Source organism: Dipodomys ordii, unplaced genomic scaffold (genome assembly GCF_000151885.1).
Source record: "Dipodomys ordii isolate 6190 unplaced genomic scaffold, Dord_2.0 Scaffold1, whole genome shotgun sequence".
Lineage (NCBI taxonomy): Eukaryota > Metazoa > Chordata > Mammalia > Rodentia > Heteromyidae > Dipodomys > Dipodomys ordii.
The window spans coordinates 48,113,932-48,131,515 of NW_012267217.1; the positions used below are offsets into that span (position 1 = coordinate 48,113,932).

General features: G+C 33.9%; 1 protein-coding gene across 3 annotated transcripts in view; it reads left to right on the forward strand.

Moving 5' to 3' along the window:
• Window positions 1–17,584, forward strand: part of Spag16 (sperm associated antigen 16) — a 775,427-nt gene that overhangs the window by 52,558 nt on the left and 705,285 nt on the right. Inside the window, exons 10-11 of one of the 3 annotated variants that reach the window (XM_013028896.1) lie at window positions 5,323–5,376; window positions 15,041–15,363. The exons of 1 other annotated variant lie outside the window; for it this stretch is intronic. In XM_013028896.1, the coding sequence (XP_012884350.1) occupies window positions 5,323–5,376; window positions 15,041–15,250 (264 nt within the window). In that variant the 3' untranslated portion in view covers window positions 15,251–15,363. Of the gene's footprint in view, window positions 1–5,322; window positions 5,377–15,040; window positions 15,364–17,584 lie in introns of those variants that run through there. One more of the 3 variants, XM_013028752.1, reaches the window with a different exon arrangement.

Sequence of the window (17,584 nt, forward strand, 5' to 3'; positions counted from 1 at the left end):
TCATCTTCTGTTTCCTTCCTTCTAACTTTCTGTAGTCTTCTTTTCAAATATATCACGCAATACAAGTATGCACCAGTTAAGGATCAGACTGCATTGTTAGTATCATTGCTTTGCAGTAAGAGTGGTAGTGAATATTTTCTCCAGTGATTAAAAATTATATTAACATCTTTTGTCAAAAATAATCAAAACTGAAAAAGAAAATTGTACAAAATACGTGAGGGGTTTAATTTCTGGGTATGAAAAATACATAGAATCCTGGATAAGGTAAGGAACTTTCTAATTATTACAATAGTGTTCTATATCTTGCATTTATTTTAAATGAAAAATTCTTATAAATAAAGTAAGTGTTCATATATGGATTATGGTATTTGAGGTGAGGACATATGAACATTGAGGGTTCTTTTGGTGATGGCGGTGATATAATCAGAAATATTTTCATTTACTATTGCTGTGATTGTGCTAGGATATTATACTTGGTAGCATACTATAGTGCTTAGTATACAACAGTATAACATAGTAAAACTTAATTATACTATGTCATAGTATAACATCATTATTCTAAATTAACTATACTGTGTATAGTATACCACAGGTGTTCTATGTATAGAACACACTTAGTAGTATGTTACACTTGGTAGTATGTTATAATCATTGTTGGGTCTATATCTTGCAAGACTACATTAGTAATATGAGGTTGATTTTATATGAAAATACAGGACATACACACTGCATATGTATGCATTATTGATCCATTAAAATATTTAACATCCAAACTATCATAGAAACTGAGGCCATACAAAATGTCGAAGTAGAATTAAACAATCTTCCTCACTAAGTAGTCATTTTTGCTAATATTTCTTCTATTTTTCTTGTTGTAGATATAAAAAGGGTAGAGTTTGAATATATTTTCTGTGATTCCTTTAGATGATACTTCCAAAATCCCTTGTGGAATAATATTAATATGGAAGTAATATTAATACGTATATTTTAATAATTATATCATTTGTATATTCTATAGTTGTAGTGAATTTACTATATTGTTTGTAAATTAATAATAAAAATTATGCCATAAAACAACATCCATATGGAGTACATTAAATAAGCATGATTTGATGCAAATTCAACTACTATGATTATAGAACCATAGAAAGGAAAGTTAATATTCAAATGCATGGTACAAGAGCTTCCTTCCAAACACCTTTGTACACTATCCTAGGACATGTTCACCTTCCCTGATGTTCCATTGATGTTTTATGGATAAGATTGACTGTTTATGAATTTTTTTCTATTCCAAAATATTTTCTTGAGTACTTTTCAGAAATGGCCCAAGGAGATAATTTTTTCAGTGTTTACTCACCTGAAATGTTTTTTTTGTTTTCCCTCACATTATATTAATATTTTTCTGTTTATAGAGTTTTAGATTTCAATTTATTCGTCACTAGACTTTTGAACTAATATATTCTTCTTTTTTGGTGGGGGGGTCTGGTCGTGGGGCCTGAACTCTGGGCCTGGGCATTGTCTCTCAGCTCTTCAGCTCAAGGCTAGTGTTCTACCACTTGAGCCACAGCTCCACTTTCGGCTTTTTTCTTTTTCTTTTTTTTGCTTATGTGGTGCTAAGGAATTGAACCCAGGGCCTCAGGCATGCAAGGCAACCACTCTACCACTGAGCCACCTTCCCATCCCGGTAATATATTATTCTTAGATGGTGTTAATACCTGCTATTAGTAGGTCTGACTCTCATTTTTTGTAGTATACTATAAAATATCAAACAATATCATGTACCAATATTTGAAACCTTTAAAAAGAAGGACTTTTGAGTTTATTCATTACACTAACAATTATTTTTATTTTTTGCCTGTCTTGAGGCTTGAACTCAGAGCCTAGGAATTGTTCCTAAGCTTTTTGACTCAAGCACTTTACCACTTGAGCCATCTGGCATTTTTGGTAACTAAGTGGAGGTAAGAGTTTCACAGACTTTCCTGCCTAGGCTGGCTTGAATTGTGACCCTCAGATCTCATCTTCCTGAGTAGCTAGGATTACAGCCATAAGCACTGGTGCCAGGCTTAGATTTATGCAACATGTTGAACTTCAAAGCTATTCAGTAGAGGAAATTCAACCCTTATGATTGGGAAAAATTAATTTCTGATTTTGTGATAATTATTAAAGTCTCAGCTTACTAATTGACTTTGTCTAGCTTTTTGAAACAGCAAAGCTCCACATTTGACTTAGAATTAAATATCTCATACCTTATCTAGGATACTTTTGGGTTTGCAAGGGCATTGAGGTATTTATACTAGCTATGTGTGGGTCTTTCCTTCTTTTCTTTTCTTGGTTTAACTGTCCATATCAATGTCAGAGGAAGAAGAAATTTAAGAGGGCTACAGAAGTCATCATTATTATTACACTTGAACTTCCTTATGATGGTTGAGTTCTTCGTATCTGCCAGATACTGAAACAATTGCACTGATGAACACTGTTATAAGCTCCTCATAGTCCCCTACTAACAGAATTCCCTTTTCTGGACAGTATTTCGCAGTAAGATGTTTCTTCATATACTTCATAAGCTTACACCACTGAGCTTCTTTCTTACTTGAGTGCTTTTTGTTGCTGTTTTGCTTTGTTTTTAACCAGGCTATTGTCTTGTATACCTGTCTTTCTTTTTCTGTGGTGCTACTGGTATGTCCAAACTCAGTGCCTCAAATACAGCGAAAACAGGGGTTATACCATGGGGGAGGGACATACAAAGCAACAAAGAAATCATCTTATAAATATTTTTGAAACAATAGCAAGAAAGAAAAAAAAAAACATTTGAGTCCTTATTTGGGGTTCATTTCGCCTAACATCAACTTATCTGACTGTTTCTGCTTGTCTCAGACATATACTAGTTATTGCAAATAAGGGAAACCATGGGACCTATGTTTCTTTGGGCCTGGCTTACTTCACTTGATATAATTTTTTCCAAGCCGGGCGCCGGTGGCTCATGCCTGTAATCCTAGCTACTCAGGAGGCTGAGATCTGAGGATCGCAGTTCAAAGCCCGGACAGGAAAGTCTGTGAGACCCTTATCTCCAATAAACCACTAGAAAACTGAAAGTGGCACTGTGGCTCAAGTGGTAGAGCACTTGCCTTGAGCTGAAGAGCACAGGGACAGCACCCAGGCCCAGAGTTCAAGCCCCACAACCGACCAAAAATAAATAAATAAAAATATAATTTTTCCAAGTCTTTCCATTTCCTAACAAATGGGGCAATGTCATGTGATATTGGTATAATTTGTGGAGGGGATACAGGTGGACCCATTGCAACAATGATATGTACAAGACGTTATGTCTAAAAATGAACTTTACAACTTTGGCTGGGAGGGGTGCGGGAGGGGGGTGGTGGAAGATGGGAAGAGGAAACAAAGGAGGAGGCAACAATGCTTGATAAGAAATGTACTCATTACCTTGCCCATGTAATTGTAGCCCCTCTGTATGGTATTTTCACAATTAAAAAAAAAACAACACAAGAGCTTAGGCATGCTGACTGCTGACTCTTAAGTCATGCTCTAGCTGCTTTTAATTTTTTTACAACATGGTATTTTTCACTTGTCTCAAAATTTTGCTTCTTTCTGGATTCAGACTTCCAACATTTCTGCATTGCTAAGATGATAGGAGCTTGGTTTATTGATTAAGAATGGGATTTTTCAACATATTGCCCAGGCTGGCTTTGAACAGTAATTCTCTTGATCTTTCTTTCCTGAATAGCTGGGTTTACAGGAGCAAACCACTGGATAAAAAAAGAGAAAAGAAACAATTTTAGGCCAGATTTCCTGATGCAACATTCTAGTGCCACTGTTGGAAGGGAAATATGATTTCATCCATAGTAAGGTTGTTACTTTCCTGGCATAAAATGGAAATTAGACACTAATTCAGACTGTGATTTCTGTTATTACAAATTACAAATATCACCCTGGAAAGAAAGAGGGGAAGGTCACCTTTTAGAGGGCCACAAACAGTGTTTCACACTATGAAATTCTCACATATACATCTCATTTCTATCCTCTTTACTTTTGTATATATTTTATATGTGCAAACACTTTTTAAAAGTCAACTATTATTAGTAAATCCTTTAAATTTTGCAAGTGGTTTATTATCTTTTGATATAGGAAGCAATGGATCTTGATACTTCTTTGAAACTTCCAAATTAATATCCCCATCTTTCTTTAGGTGATTTGGTGAATTTTTATTTCTTTTACTGCTTGAAGAGAGTTGTAAAGTTCAGTAGAATTTAGTCAGAAGAAATCATTTGTATGTGTCTTTTCATCCCTCACATTAAAACATTGCCATCTTAGGACTGGTGTGTTCCTTTAGATTAGAAAATTTGTTTTTCTATTATTTATTTGAATCTAATATTTCTTTATACTCATTTTGAAATCCTAATACATACATTTTGACTTGTATAAATCAGTGTTTCACAAACCTTAATTTTTCTTCTGTATTTCTGTCTCTTTGTTTTACATCTGCTGTGTCCTTTCAAACTTGCTTTCCAAGTGCTTGTTTGGAAATGATGTTATCCAACTTATCATTGTCAAGTTGTTTGTTTGTATTTTGAAAATCTTTATCTTGTGTTCTCCAATTGTTCTTTTCTCTAAGAGAGGTTGGGAAGATGGCTCAATGGTAGAGTGCTTGCTTCGCATGCATGAGGCCATGGGTTTGATTCCTCAGCACCACATAAGCAGAAAAAAACCAGAAGTGGGGCTGTGGCTCAAGTGGTAGAGCACTAGCCTTGAGCCAGAGAGCTCAGGAACAGTGCCTAGGTCCAGAGTTCAAGCCCCAAGACAGACAAAAAAAATAAAGAAAAAAGAAAAAAGATAACTTTCTGTTCCTGAATTTCCTTCTCTATTTTTCTTTAGTCTCTTGTTCTGCATTGTTTCATGTCATTTCATGTTGTTAATAGTTTTTCTTTCAAATGATTAGTGATCCTTTGTCAGAATTCATATTAATGCAATAGAAACTAGATTAGTTTATAAAACAGTCTCTGGCTTGTTATTAAAGATATTCACTTCTGTGTCATAATCACAATTCCTGACTCACATGTATCTTCTTTTTTGCTGGATGTCAGAATGGGATCTGCACTCTGCAGGTCAGTGAAAGTACATGTGTCAGAGACCCTGTGACACAGCCACAGAGAGACTGAGCACAATGCCACATTAACCTTGGCTGTAAATGGGGACAAGTACGAACTTTAGGGTGGAAATACATTAGTATATTTTACTTTATTTGTATAATATTTTACTTTATTTGTAATTTTATTATATTTTTTCTTTCCTACTTTTTCCTTATAGCCTACCGCACCTTCCCAGATGGTAAAGTGCCAGATTTTTCCAGAGGTGAAGAAGGTATGTAGTCTGACTTCTGTACGTTTATATCATTCCACATAGTCTATCCATTTTCTTTCTATTTTTGGAGCGGGGGGTATTGGTCATGGGGCTTGAACTCTGGGGCTGGGCACTGTCCCTTAGCTCTTTCTTCAGCTCAAGGTGAGTACTCTACCTCTTGAGTCACAGTACCATTTCTGGTTTTCTGGTGGTTGATTGGAGATAAGAGTCTCATAGACTTTCCTGCCTGGGTTAGTTTTGAACCGTGATCCTCAGATTTCAGCCTCCTGAGTAGTTGTGATTACAGGCGTAAGCCACCAGTACCCAGCTTCTATCCATGTTCTTTAGGGGGCAATTTTAGTTTATATACAAAAGCATCATCATACAGGTTTTTTTGTTTTGTTTTATTTTGTTTTTTATAAAAGGGAAGAATAAATACAGGAGAATTACTTTTCTGCTTTTACAGGTCCAAAATAGTTGTTCAATGAATTTTTCTGATGTTTTGCCTCTTCATCCAGATACTTAGAAAAACAGCCAGAATTTTAGCAAAAAAACCAAAACAATTTTAGATATTTTGGGGCACAGTGACTAATGAAGTGGTTCTAGTTTTGTAGGTTTTAGAGCAGGTTAAGCGCTCAGAAGACAGCTATGACACAGCGCAGAGTTGAATAATTCCAAGACATTACCAACACATTTCATTTTGGAAACATAATAGGGCAACAAGTACTACCAGAATTCAGATCCTAGGCCATTGGGTAGGAGTTTATACCTGAAGAAGGAGCTCTCTAGGAGGAGATGAAGCCACAGAAGCCATATGAATATAGGAGCAACAAGTTCTAACACATTATATTAGAGCAGGGGAAAATGAAATAAAATATTTGTAGAATAGTCAGAGCTCAACAGTATATTTCTAGGTATGATGCATATTCGATTTGCTCCTCTTAATTCTCACTCACTGTTAGCCATGTTTAGCTAGCATTGTGACTGACTGAATTTCTTTACCTGGTTAATTGACCCATATCTTCAATCCTGAAAAGTCTGCGTATGTAAGTGGTTCTATCATCTTAGATTGACATTTGTTTTCAACATGATTTTTTGCTTGGTTCTAAATGATCCTCTCCAGTTACTATTTAGCAGCAATCCATTTTTTTACGAAATAGTTGAGAGCAAACTGGCAGAGAAATCCAGTAGTCATAGATGCAGTCTTACATTCAATTTGTTGGTACATTTCCATTGTGCCTTGGTGGAAGGAAGCATTCTTCCCATTCTACTGAAGTGATCTAGTGGAGGAGTCAAAGGTTACTAAGGCAAAGAAGTAAAGTTTCTGCAGGGTGGCTTTCAGAAGGAAGGATGACGACTACCTCTTCTATTTCTGTGAATACATGGGCTTCATGCTTATCTGTGAATTGTGTTGGAAGATACTGCTTTAAGTGAATATAATTATGCTTTCACTAATATTTTCCCCTTTTCTGTCTGGCAGTATGTTTCACATTATGGTCAACTAATGTGTTAGATTGTCTGCAATTACTTCCATTGTTGTTAGAAAATTATTATATTTCTTTTACTGAAAACTGCATTTTCTTTCTTCAGAAACATTTTTATGGTATTTCATTACTATTAACAAGGGGATTTATAACCATGTTGCTATAATGCATTGACAGTCCTGTAAATAAATATGTCACCTAGAATATTTGCTAAAATTTATACTTTACCTTATTAGAAGTAAAGTAGTACATTTTTATTTTTGAAGATTGATCTATTTTCCACTAAGCTCAAATTAAGTTAAGTGGGGATATGGTGATGAGGATGCATCTATCATCCCTATCTTTTCATATACTATTTCTGTAGGGTTGAGTTAATAGATTTACTTAAAATCATTCTTACAATGTAAACTTTATTTCTGAATTAGAGAATAAGTATTGTGAATATGGGGAAATCATTTTTTGTCTGGAAATCTTTAATCCAAACATATACCTAAAAGTAAATGATAAAGAAATAATTCAAAATAGGCTGAAGTAGACATTTTTCAAAAGAAGATTTTCCAATGGGTAGCAAGCACAAGGAAATATGCTTAACTTTAATAATCATTAAGGAAATATTAATCAACACTGGTGGATTATATTAGAAAGTTATTGAGGTGGGACTGATTAGACCCTTATTTGCTATTGTAGACTTTGTAAAAAACAATATGGCATTTCCTAAAATAATAAATAAAATTATCATGTGATATAACAAACATCTGGTTGTATACCTCATAGAGCTGATGGCAGAATTTTGAAAATCTATTTGTATTACTATACATAAGTACATACTATTAACAACAAATAAAACATGGAAACAATCTAGGTGTCTATCAGTAGATATGTAAATATACAACCTATAATAATATCGACATTTAAAAAGAAGAAATTTCTGCTGGGCGTCATGATGCATGCTTATATTCCTAGCACTGGAGAGGTAGAGCTGGACTGTGAGTTTGAAATACCTGTGATATATATTTATATAGTTCTTGGCCAGCGTGGACTAAATAGCAAGATCTTATCTCAGAAAATAAGCTCAGGGTGTAGTTTAGTGGTAGAGTGCTTACCTAAAATGATCCTTTGTTAGAAATCATGCAAAGTAGAAGAAGAAGGAAAAGGAAAAGGCCAAAGAAAGAAGAAAAGAAATGGGGAGAGCAGAAGGGAAGGTAAGAAACTTGTAGCGGATTTTACAACATGGATGAATCTTGAGGATATCATGTTAAGCAAAACAAATTAAAATGGATTCGTAGATTATACTTAAAGAAGTCAAATTTATACATACTGAAAGTAAATGACATGTAAGCATGGGGGAAGGGAGAAATGGAGACCTAGTGTTTAGTCGGCATAGAGTCTGAATGTTACAGGATACATATTCTGGAGATAGATGAGGATGCTGGCAGCACAATGCTATGAATGCCTTTACCACTAAGCTCACTGTCTTCTTAAAATGTTTAAGATGGTACCTCACTAAAGAGATTGGGCAGAAAACTGATACTTTGGGTGGATAGAAACAGAGGTCATGTTGGAGAGGCAGAGTATACATTGCCTACCATATATATATATATATATATATATGTATATAAATTAAGACTTTGATATATATATATATCAAAAGATGAAAATAAATTATATTTTAAAATAAAATGCCAAAGGATGATAGTCTGTGAAATTGTCACATGATTTTATTTGTATACAATTTCCTAATTCTTGAGAAGAGCTATTAAAAAGCAATTAAAGCAATTTGATTTTTTTCTCAGGCAAGAGCTGGTTTTGCAACAATTATTGAAAACTTGAGAAAAAAGTTTTTGCTAACATTTAGATTGTTACCCTTAATTACCTTTCAAATGCTAATATCAATTTGTAAATCATTATTTTTGAGTGATTTAGTATTGTAGTTTATTTATCAATAGAAATGTCTTTGAAACTTACTTCACACTACCAATATGGCAATTAGCATAGCAGCTTCTCACAAACTATGGGTGAATTTTTACATGCTATGGATGTTTTCATTTTGATCCATTTATGTTAACTTGAATAATAAAATATGCTATTTTTTAGCCATCATTTAGGTTTTTCACAACTTATTCTTTCATAAAGTCTATTATTATTCATTTTTTGCCCAGCATATTATTTCCTGTGGCATGAGCTTTGGCAGATGCTGTTTTAAGAGTCTGAATATTTTTTCTGAAATCGTATCTGTGTGTGAAACTTAGATCTACTATTTATCACCTATCCTAACAGGTGTATTACTTCCATGTTTCCATCTCTATAAACTAGAAGAATAATATATTCCTCTAAGATTTTTTGTGTTATTGATACATTTAATATCAGTAACATAGTTTTCTTTTTTATTGTGAAAATACTGAACAGAAGGGTTACAATTACATGGGCAAGATAATGAGTACATTTCTTATCAAGCATTGTAACCTCCTTTGTTTCTCCTTCCCATCCCTTCCCATCCTCCCCCTATCCCCCCACCCATTCCTCCCCCCCCCCGCCCTGCACATAGTTTTCATAACATAACTTATTCTGAAGTAATGACTGTTTCTGTAGTAAAAAGTAGTTACAACATAAGGTAAATGGACTTTAATTTTTATAGCATTTTCTCTTTTGTCTTGAATGGTATGTCAGTCTACAAATAGAACTCTGTTAAAGCCTTCCAGATTCATTACTTTTTAATACATTTTAGTTACTTCATTAGATAATGGTATGAATAATGTAGTAATAGCTTTCCCTGAGTGCTGGTACAATTTCCCTAACTTAGATTATACCCAAATAGAAATGTGTAGATTAGAAAACTATGGTGGCCAATTCAATATGTTCAGGATTTATACATCCTCTAAATCTGAAAGTACTCACATGCTTACTGAAACTGTATACAACTCTCAGATTTTATAAGTTTTCTTCTATATTTTGATTTAGGGAAAGAAAAACTAGAGTTATTTTTTTTAGATAAAATCACAATTATGCCCAGGATGGTCTAGAACTTACACACTCAAGTTTTCTCCGTATTGTCTCAGCCTCTTGAGTAATCAAGACTTAAGGTGTATAACTTCCTTGCTTGGCTAAAAAATAGATTCATACCTAATATCTTCTTCATGACCTATCAATGATTATATGTAACAGATTTATTTATACAACTACATGAAAATATGAAGTTATTCTTAACTCTGGGATGATGGTGTCTGTCTTCATGCATAATGATACACTAGCATGGTAATAGAACACTTTAAAAACTTTACTCCACTGAAATGCTGATAACTTATTTATTGTACTGAGTATAGTTATATTTAGTAGTATATTCTTGAATATTTCTTTTTTTCTTTTTTGGGTCCAGTCGTGGGGCCTGAACTCTGGGTCTGGGCACTGTCCCTCAGCTTTTCAGCTCAAGGTTAGCACTCTACCAATTGAGCCACAGCGCCACTTCCTGCTTTTTACTTTTTGCTTATATGGTGCTGAGGAATCGAACCCAGGGCCTCATGCATGCAAGGCAAGCACTCTACCACTGAACCACCTTCCCAGCCCTATTCTTGAATATTTCTATGAAGCCATTGTTACTTCTGCCTGTGTCCTTCTTATTCAGGAATCAGCAAGGAATTGGTTGATACTTTGCCAGGAATTATAAATACTGTATTAAGATGTTGATCATTTTATTTCTCATATATAAAGTTCAAAAAAGAAATTAGTTTTTCATATTTTTGAATAAATATAGAAGGTAAGAAAGACCATGATCATATGCAAATGGAAATTTTCATTCTAAAAAGTTTTTAAATGTATTCAGCAGTTGAGGTTATTCATTTAAAACTCTCTGAGGAAATGAATTAAAATATTCATAATATTGTACCATCTTAAAAAGAAAAGGATTAAACCAATTTGTTTATAATCTTCTCTTAGTAGAAAATTAAGCAAATATGTATGTTATGCTGATACATCCTGCCTGCATACAAAGACTAAATGTGAAACAGAAAAATGCCATTAGGAGATTCTAATTATTCCCAGGTTTTAAATTCTATTTACTTTGAATTATGCAGGGGTCATGGAGAAAACACAGAAAGTAGATTGTAATAAAAACTGCCCAGGATTTACACTTGAAGCTATTCAATAACTGTAGTAATATTATTTTAAGATATCAAGTCGTGAAATTGATTATATTGATTATTATGAAATTATGGATTAAATAAACCAATTTAAAATAAATGTTTAATTTTGTTTTTAATTAATATTGGTTTTAATTAATGTCGTTTGAATTGAATGTATCATGTGTTTAATTGAATATAACATACAAAATAGGTAAAACAAAAATACAAGGTAGGAAAGCATTAAGAGTAGTTATGTGCAACTTCCTTTTCCTTTTCTGATTTAGTAGTTTTTTTAGATTCTTCTGTGTTGCTACCCATGGCAGTCATTTATTCTGTAATATTTATTCATTGCTGATGCCATGCATCTTCAAATTGTTTCCAGAGTCTTGATCTAGTAAACTAAATTGTTCCATATTTTATTTTCTAATATTTTCTGTAGGATATCTATATGCTACACATTGTCATACTCTTTCCAAACCAGTTGGATATAGTTACAAACCTTAATACTCTAAATCTCCTTCGGCACTTTATTATCAGTCATTGTTTTTTGCCACACTCTTGATTAAATTTGTTACCTCATTAAGTCTTAATTTTTATTTCTCTGATATAAATGGAACATGCCCTTACCATTATATGTACTTAATATTTTAACTCCTGTGAATTAATGGATTATAGACTTTGCTCACTTTTCTTTTAGGCTGCTGGACTTTAAGGTGTATTTGAAGTCTATCTTTGACATTTGACACTAATTTCTTGATCAGTCTTGTTCTAGATGATGTCTTTGGATTTTTATGTGTGGCATCTTTGTGTGTGTGTGTGTGTGTGTGTGTGTGTGTGTTACTGAGGACTGAATTCATACATTCTAACACTTGATCCATGGCTCTAACTCTTGATTTTTGATTATTTTTCAAATGGGATATTGTCTTTTGCCTGGGCCAGGATTGTATTGTGATATTACTCCCTCTGCCTCTCTAATAGCTTGTGTAACAGGCATGTGTCATCATGCATCCTAAGTATCTGGGATTACAGGGATTTGTTACCATTTCTAGTTCTAGTCATGGTATATTATAATGAATGTAAATTCTTAAGTTTAATGTAGCAAAATTTATCAGTACTTTTTACGTTACCATTGTGTTTCATATAAGAAATAGTTTTTCTACATCAATGTCGAAAGTACTAGGTTCATACATTTCTTTAGGGAATTTTTGGTTCCCTGTACCAAATAAAAAACTTCTGAAAGTGCATTGTTTTACATAAGAACAATGTAATTATTTAAAGCAAGAAATTAATATGAATACAATACTTTACAGACTCTGTTTGAAATCTTCTGTATTCCACTGTGTAGACCTTAAGTTAATTTTTTTTATCTCCAAGCAATTAAAAATATAAATTAGAAAGATCCTGTGTAACACTTACCCAGTTTACCTTAACCTTAATGTCTTGCAATACTCTAGTATATTACAACCAGAATAGTGACATGGATATAGGCAAGGTATGTCACAGTAACATCTTCATACATCTGTTGCCCCCATATCTCCCCTGAAAAACCATTAATCTAATCTTGTTTTCTAGAACATTTTCATTTTGATTGTTACTTAAGTGAAATTGTACAACCCATTACAGTTAACTTTTTTAAAACTTTTTTGCTCAGCATAATTTTTTTGAGATTCATCTAGCATTTGTATGGAACAATAGTTTATTCTTTTTTATTTTTGATGAATAATTATAAATTACTTGTTTTTTATTTATTTTTTTTTTTTTTTTTTTTTTTAATTTAATTTTATTTTATTTGTGAACAAACTGTACAGAGGGGTTACAATTGCATGGGCAGGATAATGCGTACATTTCTTACCAAGCATTGCAGCCTCCTCCTTTGTTTACCCTTCCCATCCCTTCCCAGCCTCCCCCCTCCCCCCCAATTACTTGTTTTTTAAATAGTGAAATTCACTGAGAAATCCATTTGTGTTTGGGGATTTAGGGTAACTTACAAATCCAATTTCTTGAATAATTATATACTACTCAGATATTTATATTTTAGTACCACTTTGGAAATTTATGGGTTTTGAGGAATTATTCCTTCTAAGTTGTTAAATTTATGAGTAAGATGTTTATTTATAATATCTTTTTATTATCATTTTAATGATTGCAGGATCAGTTGGTCTTGTCTTTTGTTTCCTTCATGATCTTTGTGATTTTTGTCTTTTCATCAGTGTTACCAGCTTTTTCAATGAATCAAGTTTTCTTTCTTTACATTTTCACACTATTTTATTTCCTCTACTTTTTGGCTTTCATCTTTGTTCCCTTGTTTGTATTTACTTTGTTCTTGGTTTGTATACCTTGATGAGGTTAAAAACTTAGAATTTAAGACATTTCTTATAAGCTCGGATTTCTATGAATTTCCTTCTCAAGATAATTTTAACTAACATATTTTAATATGTTGCATTTTGGTTTCATTCTGTTGTTCGAATTTTTCTTTCACTTTCTTTGATTCTTCCTTTTTAATTGAAGGTCCAAATGTTAAGAGATTTTCCTGGTTGCTTCCACTGTGGTCAGAGAAAACATTATCATTTGTTACTAGGTTGAATGCCAGACTTTTACTGCCTTCTTTTTCTCTGAGTAAGAAATAATACACTCTTCTGACATTATGCTGTTTCTCCAATCCACATACCAGCACTCAGATTACTTCTTTTATAGTTTCCCTTTCTTACATCCTTGCTGTCATACCTAGTAGGGATACAACGTATCAGTATATCATTTCATAAAATTTTGCTTTCCTAAATAGCTAGGCAAAATACTTAATTATCTTGAAATCAATTATTTAATGTAGAATATAGTTGGGATCAAATTTTACTTTGTTTGATTTAGATAATTACTTGTTCAGAACTATTTAGTATAAGGTTCATTCTTTTTTACTGTGGTTTGCACCATAACCAATTTTCAGGTGTATTTTGTCACTTTTTGTCTGTAACCAATACTTAAACAATTTAAAAAGAGGAATGGTTTATTTGACTCCTGGTTTCAGTGTTTTCTGTCTGTGGTCCACAGGATAAACTATTTTCTGGGCTTTTGAGGTAATGGAGAACCATATAATGGTAGATGGGTATAGAGCCAGCAAAGTTGGTTGTCTCATGGCAATTGGGAATCTGGGAGAGACCAAGAAAGGTTAGGACAGCCAGGCGTGGGTGGCTCACGCCTATAATCCTAGCTACTCAGAAGGCTGAGGTCTGAGGATCATGGTTCAAAGCCAACCCAGATAAGAAAGACTGTGAGATTCCTATCTCCAATAAACCACTAGAAAACTGGAAGTGGTGCTGTAGCTCAAGTGGTAGAGCACTAGCCTTGAGCTGAAGAGCTGAGGGACAGCGCCCAGGCCCAGAGTTCAAGCCCCAAGACTGACAAAAAAAAAGAAAAGAAAGGTTAGGACAAAATACAAAATCTGAAAGGCTTGCAAATGACCTACTTCCTCTAAATAGGCCATACTTCCAAAAGCTTGTATCACTTTCCAATAATTCCATCAGATTAGGAATCAATCCATGAATTAATCCATTGATTAGTGGTCTCATGATCCAGTTGTCTGTTCTTGATTGGATCTGTTAGGTAGGGATCAAACCTTCACTACTGTATGAGCTTTTGTGAAAGACACTTCACATCCAAACCAACATCATGTTGGTCCACTGTTGAGTTAGTTTACTCCTATGTCAGTACAACAATCCTTAATATTATAGTTTTCATTTGGATATATCTCAAATGAAATCTTTGAAACTCATTTTTAATTTACAGATATGTTTTTGCTATTTGTATACTGTCCTACTGCTCTGTGAAATATATAGGCTTGTTAAATCCCATAATAATTTTTTCCTTGTGATTTTTATTAAAATATTTTTGGTTTTGTTAAAACGTTGTGGAGATTCTGGCATAGTGTGACACTGAGTCTTTCAATGTATTTGGACTTTCTTTAAAAATTATAATTTTCTCTATGAAAATCTAATACATGTTTGTGTTTAATGTGACACTAAATATGTTAAGCCTTTGCAGTACAAGCATTATTTTTTAAAATAAATAACTTTTTCCTTTCTTGCCTTTGAGGCCTTCTCTAATGGAAATCAAGAGGGAGCTTATGAGGTCTGTACACGGTCAACACTCTCTGGAGTTCCACACCTCTATCAGCAGGAGTGGAAAGGGAATTCTCAAACCTGGAAAGAGGCCACATCTCTACAGGGCACCATTGGCAAGGGACAACAGAGCATAAAACTCAGAATGAGACCACCCGCCTACAAGACATCAGATCTCTGTTAGCCCCAGCCAAATGGGAGATTCTGAGCAACATATATTCCTGGGTTGTCTTCCTCTAAGGCTTTCTTCAATCTTTCTTCAATACTCATGCCCTTTGTCTATGTTCTTTTTAGTATCCTCATATTATCATTTACTGATAGAACTGTAATTCTTCCTGAACAGTGTTTCATGACTCATTCTCTTCTTCCAGTTTTCTGCATTCCCTAAACATTTTGCACTTAGTGTAATTCAAAATCAGTGAATAGTAAAGCCCTCTGTATTTCATCTTTCGTTCATCTATCTATGCTAATAGATACATAACTTTCTTCTAGTTATAGTTCTTCTGATGCCAGTGGGTTTCTGGCAAATATTTAATAATCAACTCTTTGGAAAAAGGATGCAAAAAGCCTGCATTTTCAGTCTTTTCCAGTTCCTGTGCTATAAATATACCCTAGTCATTCAAGCTATAGTCTCACTTCACTGAATGGCAAGTTGGAAATTGATGTTCACTATCAGCAATCCTGAGTCAGTATGAGCCAAACCTAGTTCAACATGTCTCAGAGTCCAAGTAGGAGTATCTGTTTTCTCACCCTTATATTGAATCATGACTTTAGACTAAGAACATAATTCGTTTGCTTCTTATTACTGCTAGTTCTCCTTCCTTCATGAGCGTATCCTTTCTTGAATATAAGGATCAGATTTCTTTCCACCTACTATGCCATTTTATAATAATCACTGCTTCTCTGATTAACAAAAAAATTAATCCCTGCCAGGCACTAGTGGCTCAGTCCTGTAATCCTAGCTACTCAGGAGGGTGAGGTCTGAGTATTGTGGTTCAAAGCAAGCCTGCGCAGGAAAATCAGTGAGATGCTTATCTTCAATAAATTACCAAAAAGTCTGGAAGTGGATCTGTGACTCAAGTTGTGGAGCACTTGCCTTGAGCAAAAATGCTCAGGCCCTGAGTTCCAGTTCCAGGACAGTCAACAAAACCAAAATAAAAGTAGATTCCTATTCACTGTTATTCTTTTAATTGATTTCTCCGTTTGATAGTTCATAATTTAGACATTCACACGGATGAAACTAAGCTTTTATTTCCTCAACATTCTCTCCTACAGTGACCCTGTTCTCCATTCTATTACTCACTTTACTATTTTGCTGATAACTACCAGGATTTTTCATTTCTTGGGCTTTTAACTGCCTGCATAACATCTGCATCTGCAGTTAGATATTGATGCCCCATTACAATTGTATCTTGTGTAACTTTTTCCATCTTACTCAATAGAAATTCTATTTTTGAAATCATTTACATTAAAAAATATCTAAAGTCATCCTTGAGTCCTCTCTCTTTCCCCTTTTCTCCCCCACTCTTCCTTCACATTTGATATGAAAATAATTTAGTTTAGTTACATCTTTGAAAAATATCTAAATATGACAGTACTGTTACCCCCTTTTTTGAAAGTTTCATCTCTGTTTTGGATTATTGAAGAAACTTCTTAATCATCTTTGCATTTGTGTTTGTTTTCCCTTACTTTTCATTCAGCACTACAGCTAAAGCGTCCTTAAAACATGTCGATCCAAAAAACAAAAAGTCAGATGAAGTTACCCCCTGTCATTTCCTGAAGACATTTCATAGTTCATAATTGTTTTGTTGTGTCAGATTTTATTTTTGATTTTGTTTGAATAAAATAATTTCATATTTAAAAATTAAAAAAACATGTTGATCCCTGACATTTCCTGTCTGTCCTGATATATCCCTGATTAAAAACTTTTCAGTGGCCTTTCTCTTCCTCTGATTCAGAGGTAATATCATCATACCCTCCGTAGCTCTGTGTTTTCTGGTCCCTTCTTACTTCTCTACCCTTATCTCCTGTTATTCTCTCACCTTTTATTCAACTGTAGCAACTATATCATTTGGCATTTAAAAAAATTATTGAGGTAATGAACAGAGTGGTTACAGTTGCATAAATAAGTACATTTCTTGTCTAACTTGTTACCCCATCCTTCATAATTCTCCCTCTTTCCCTCATCCCTCAATCTGCCCCTCCCCCCCATTGTACAGATTATTTCCAACAGATTGTTTTGGGAGTATCACTGTTGCGTTAGTTCCCACTTTGTCCTAGAACACTGCCTTAAGGCATCTGCACTTGATTTCTTTGACTTGAGTTTTCTGCCCTTTGAAGAAATCTGAATAGCTCATTCCATCATTTAGTTTCTCATTTTAAAGAGACCTCCCATGGCCATGAAAATTTAAATTGTACTTTATTGTTATCGTTTTTGATATAGAGTCTCATTATATAGCTCAGGATGGCTCTGAAACTGATATCCTTGTGCCTCAGCACCCATGTATTGGGATTATGG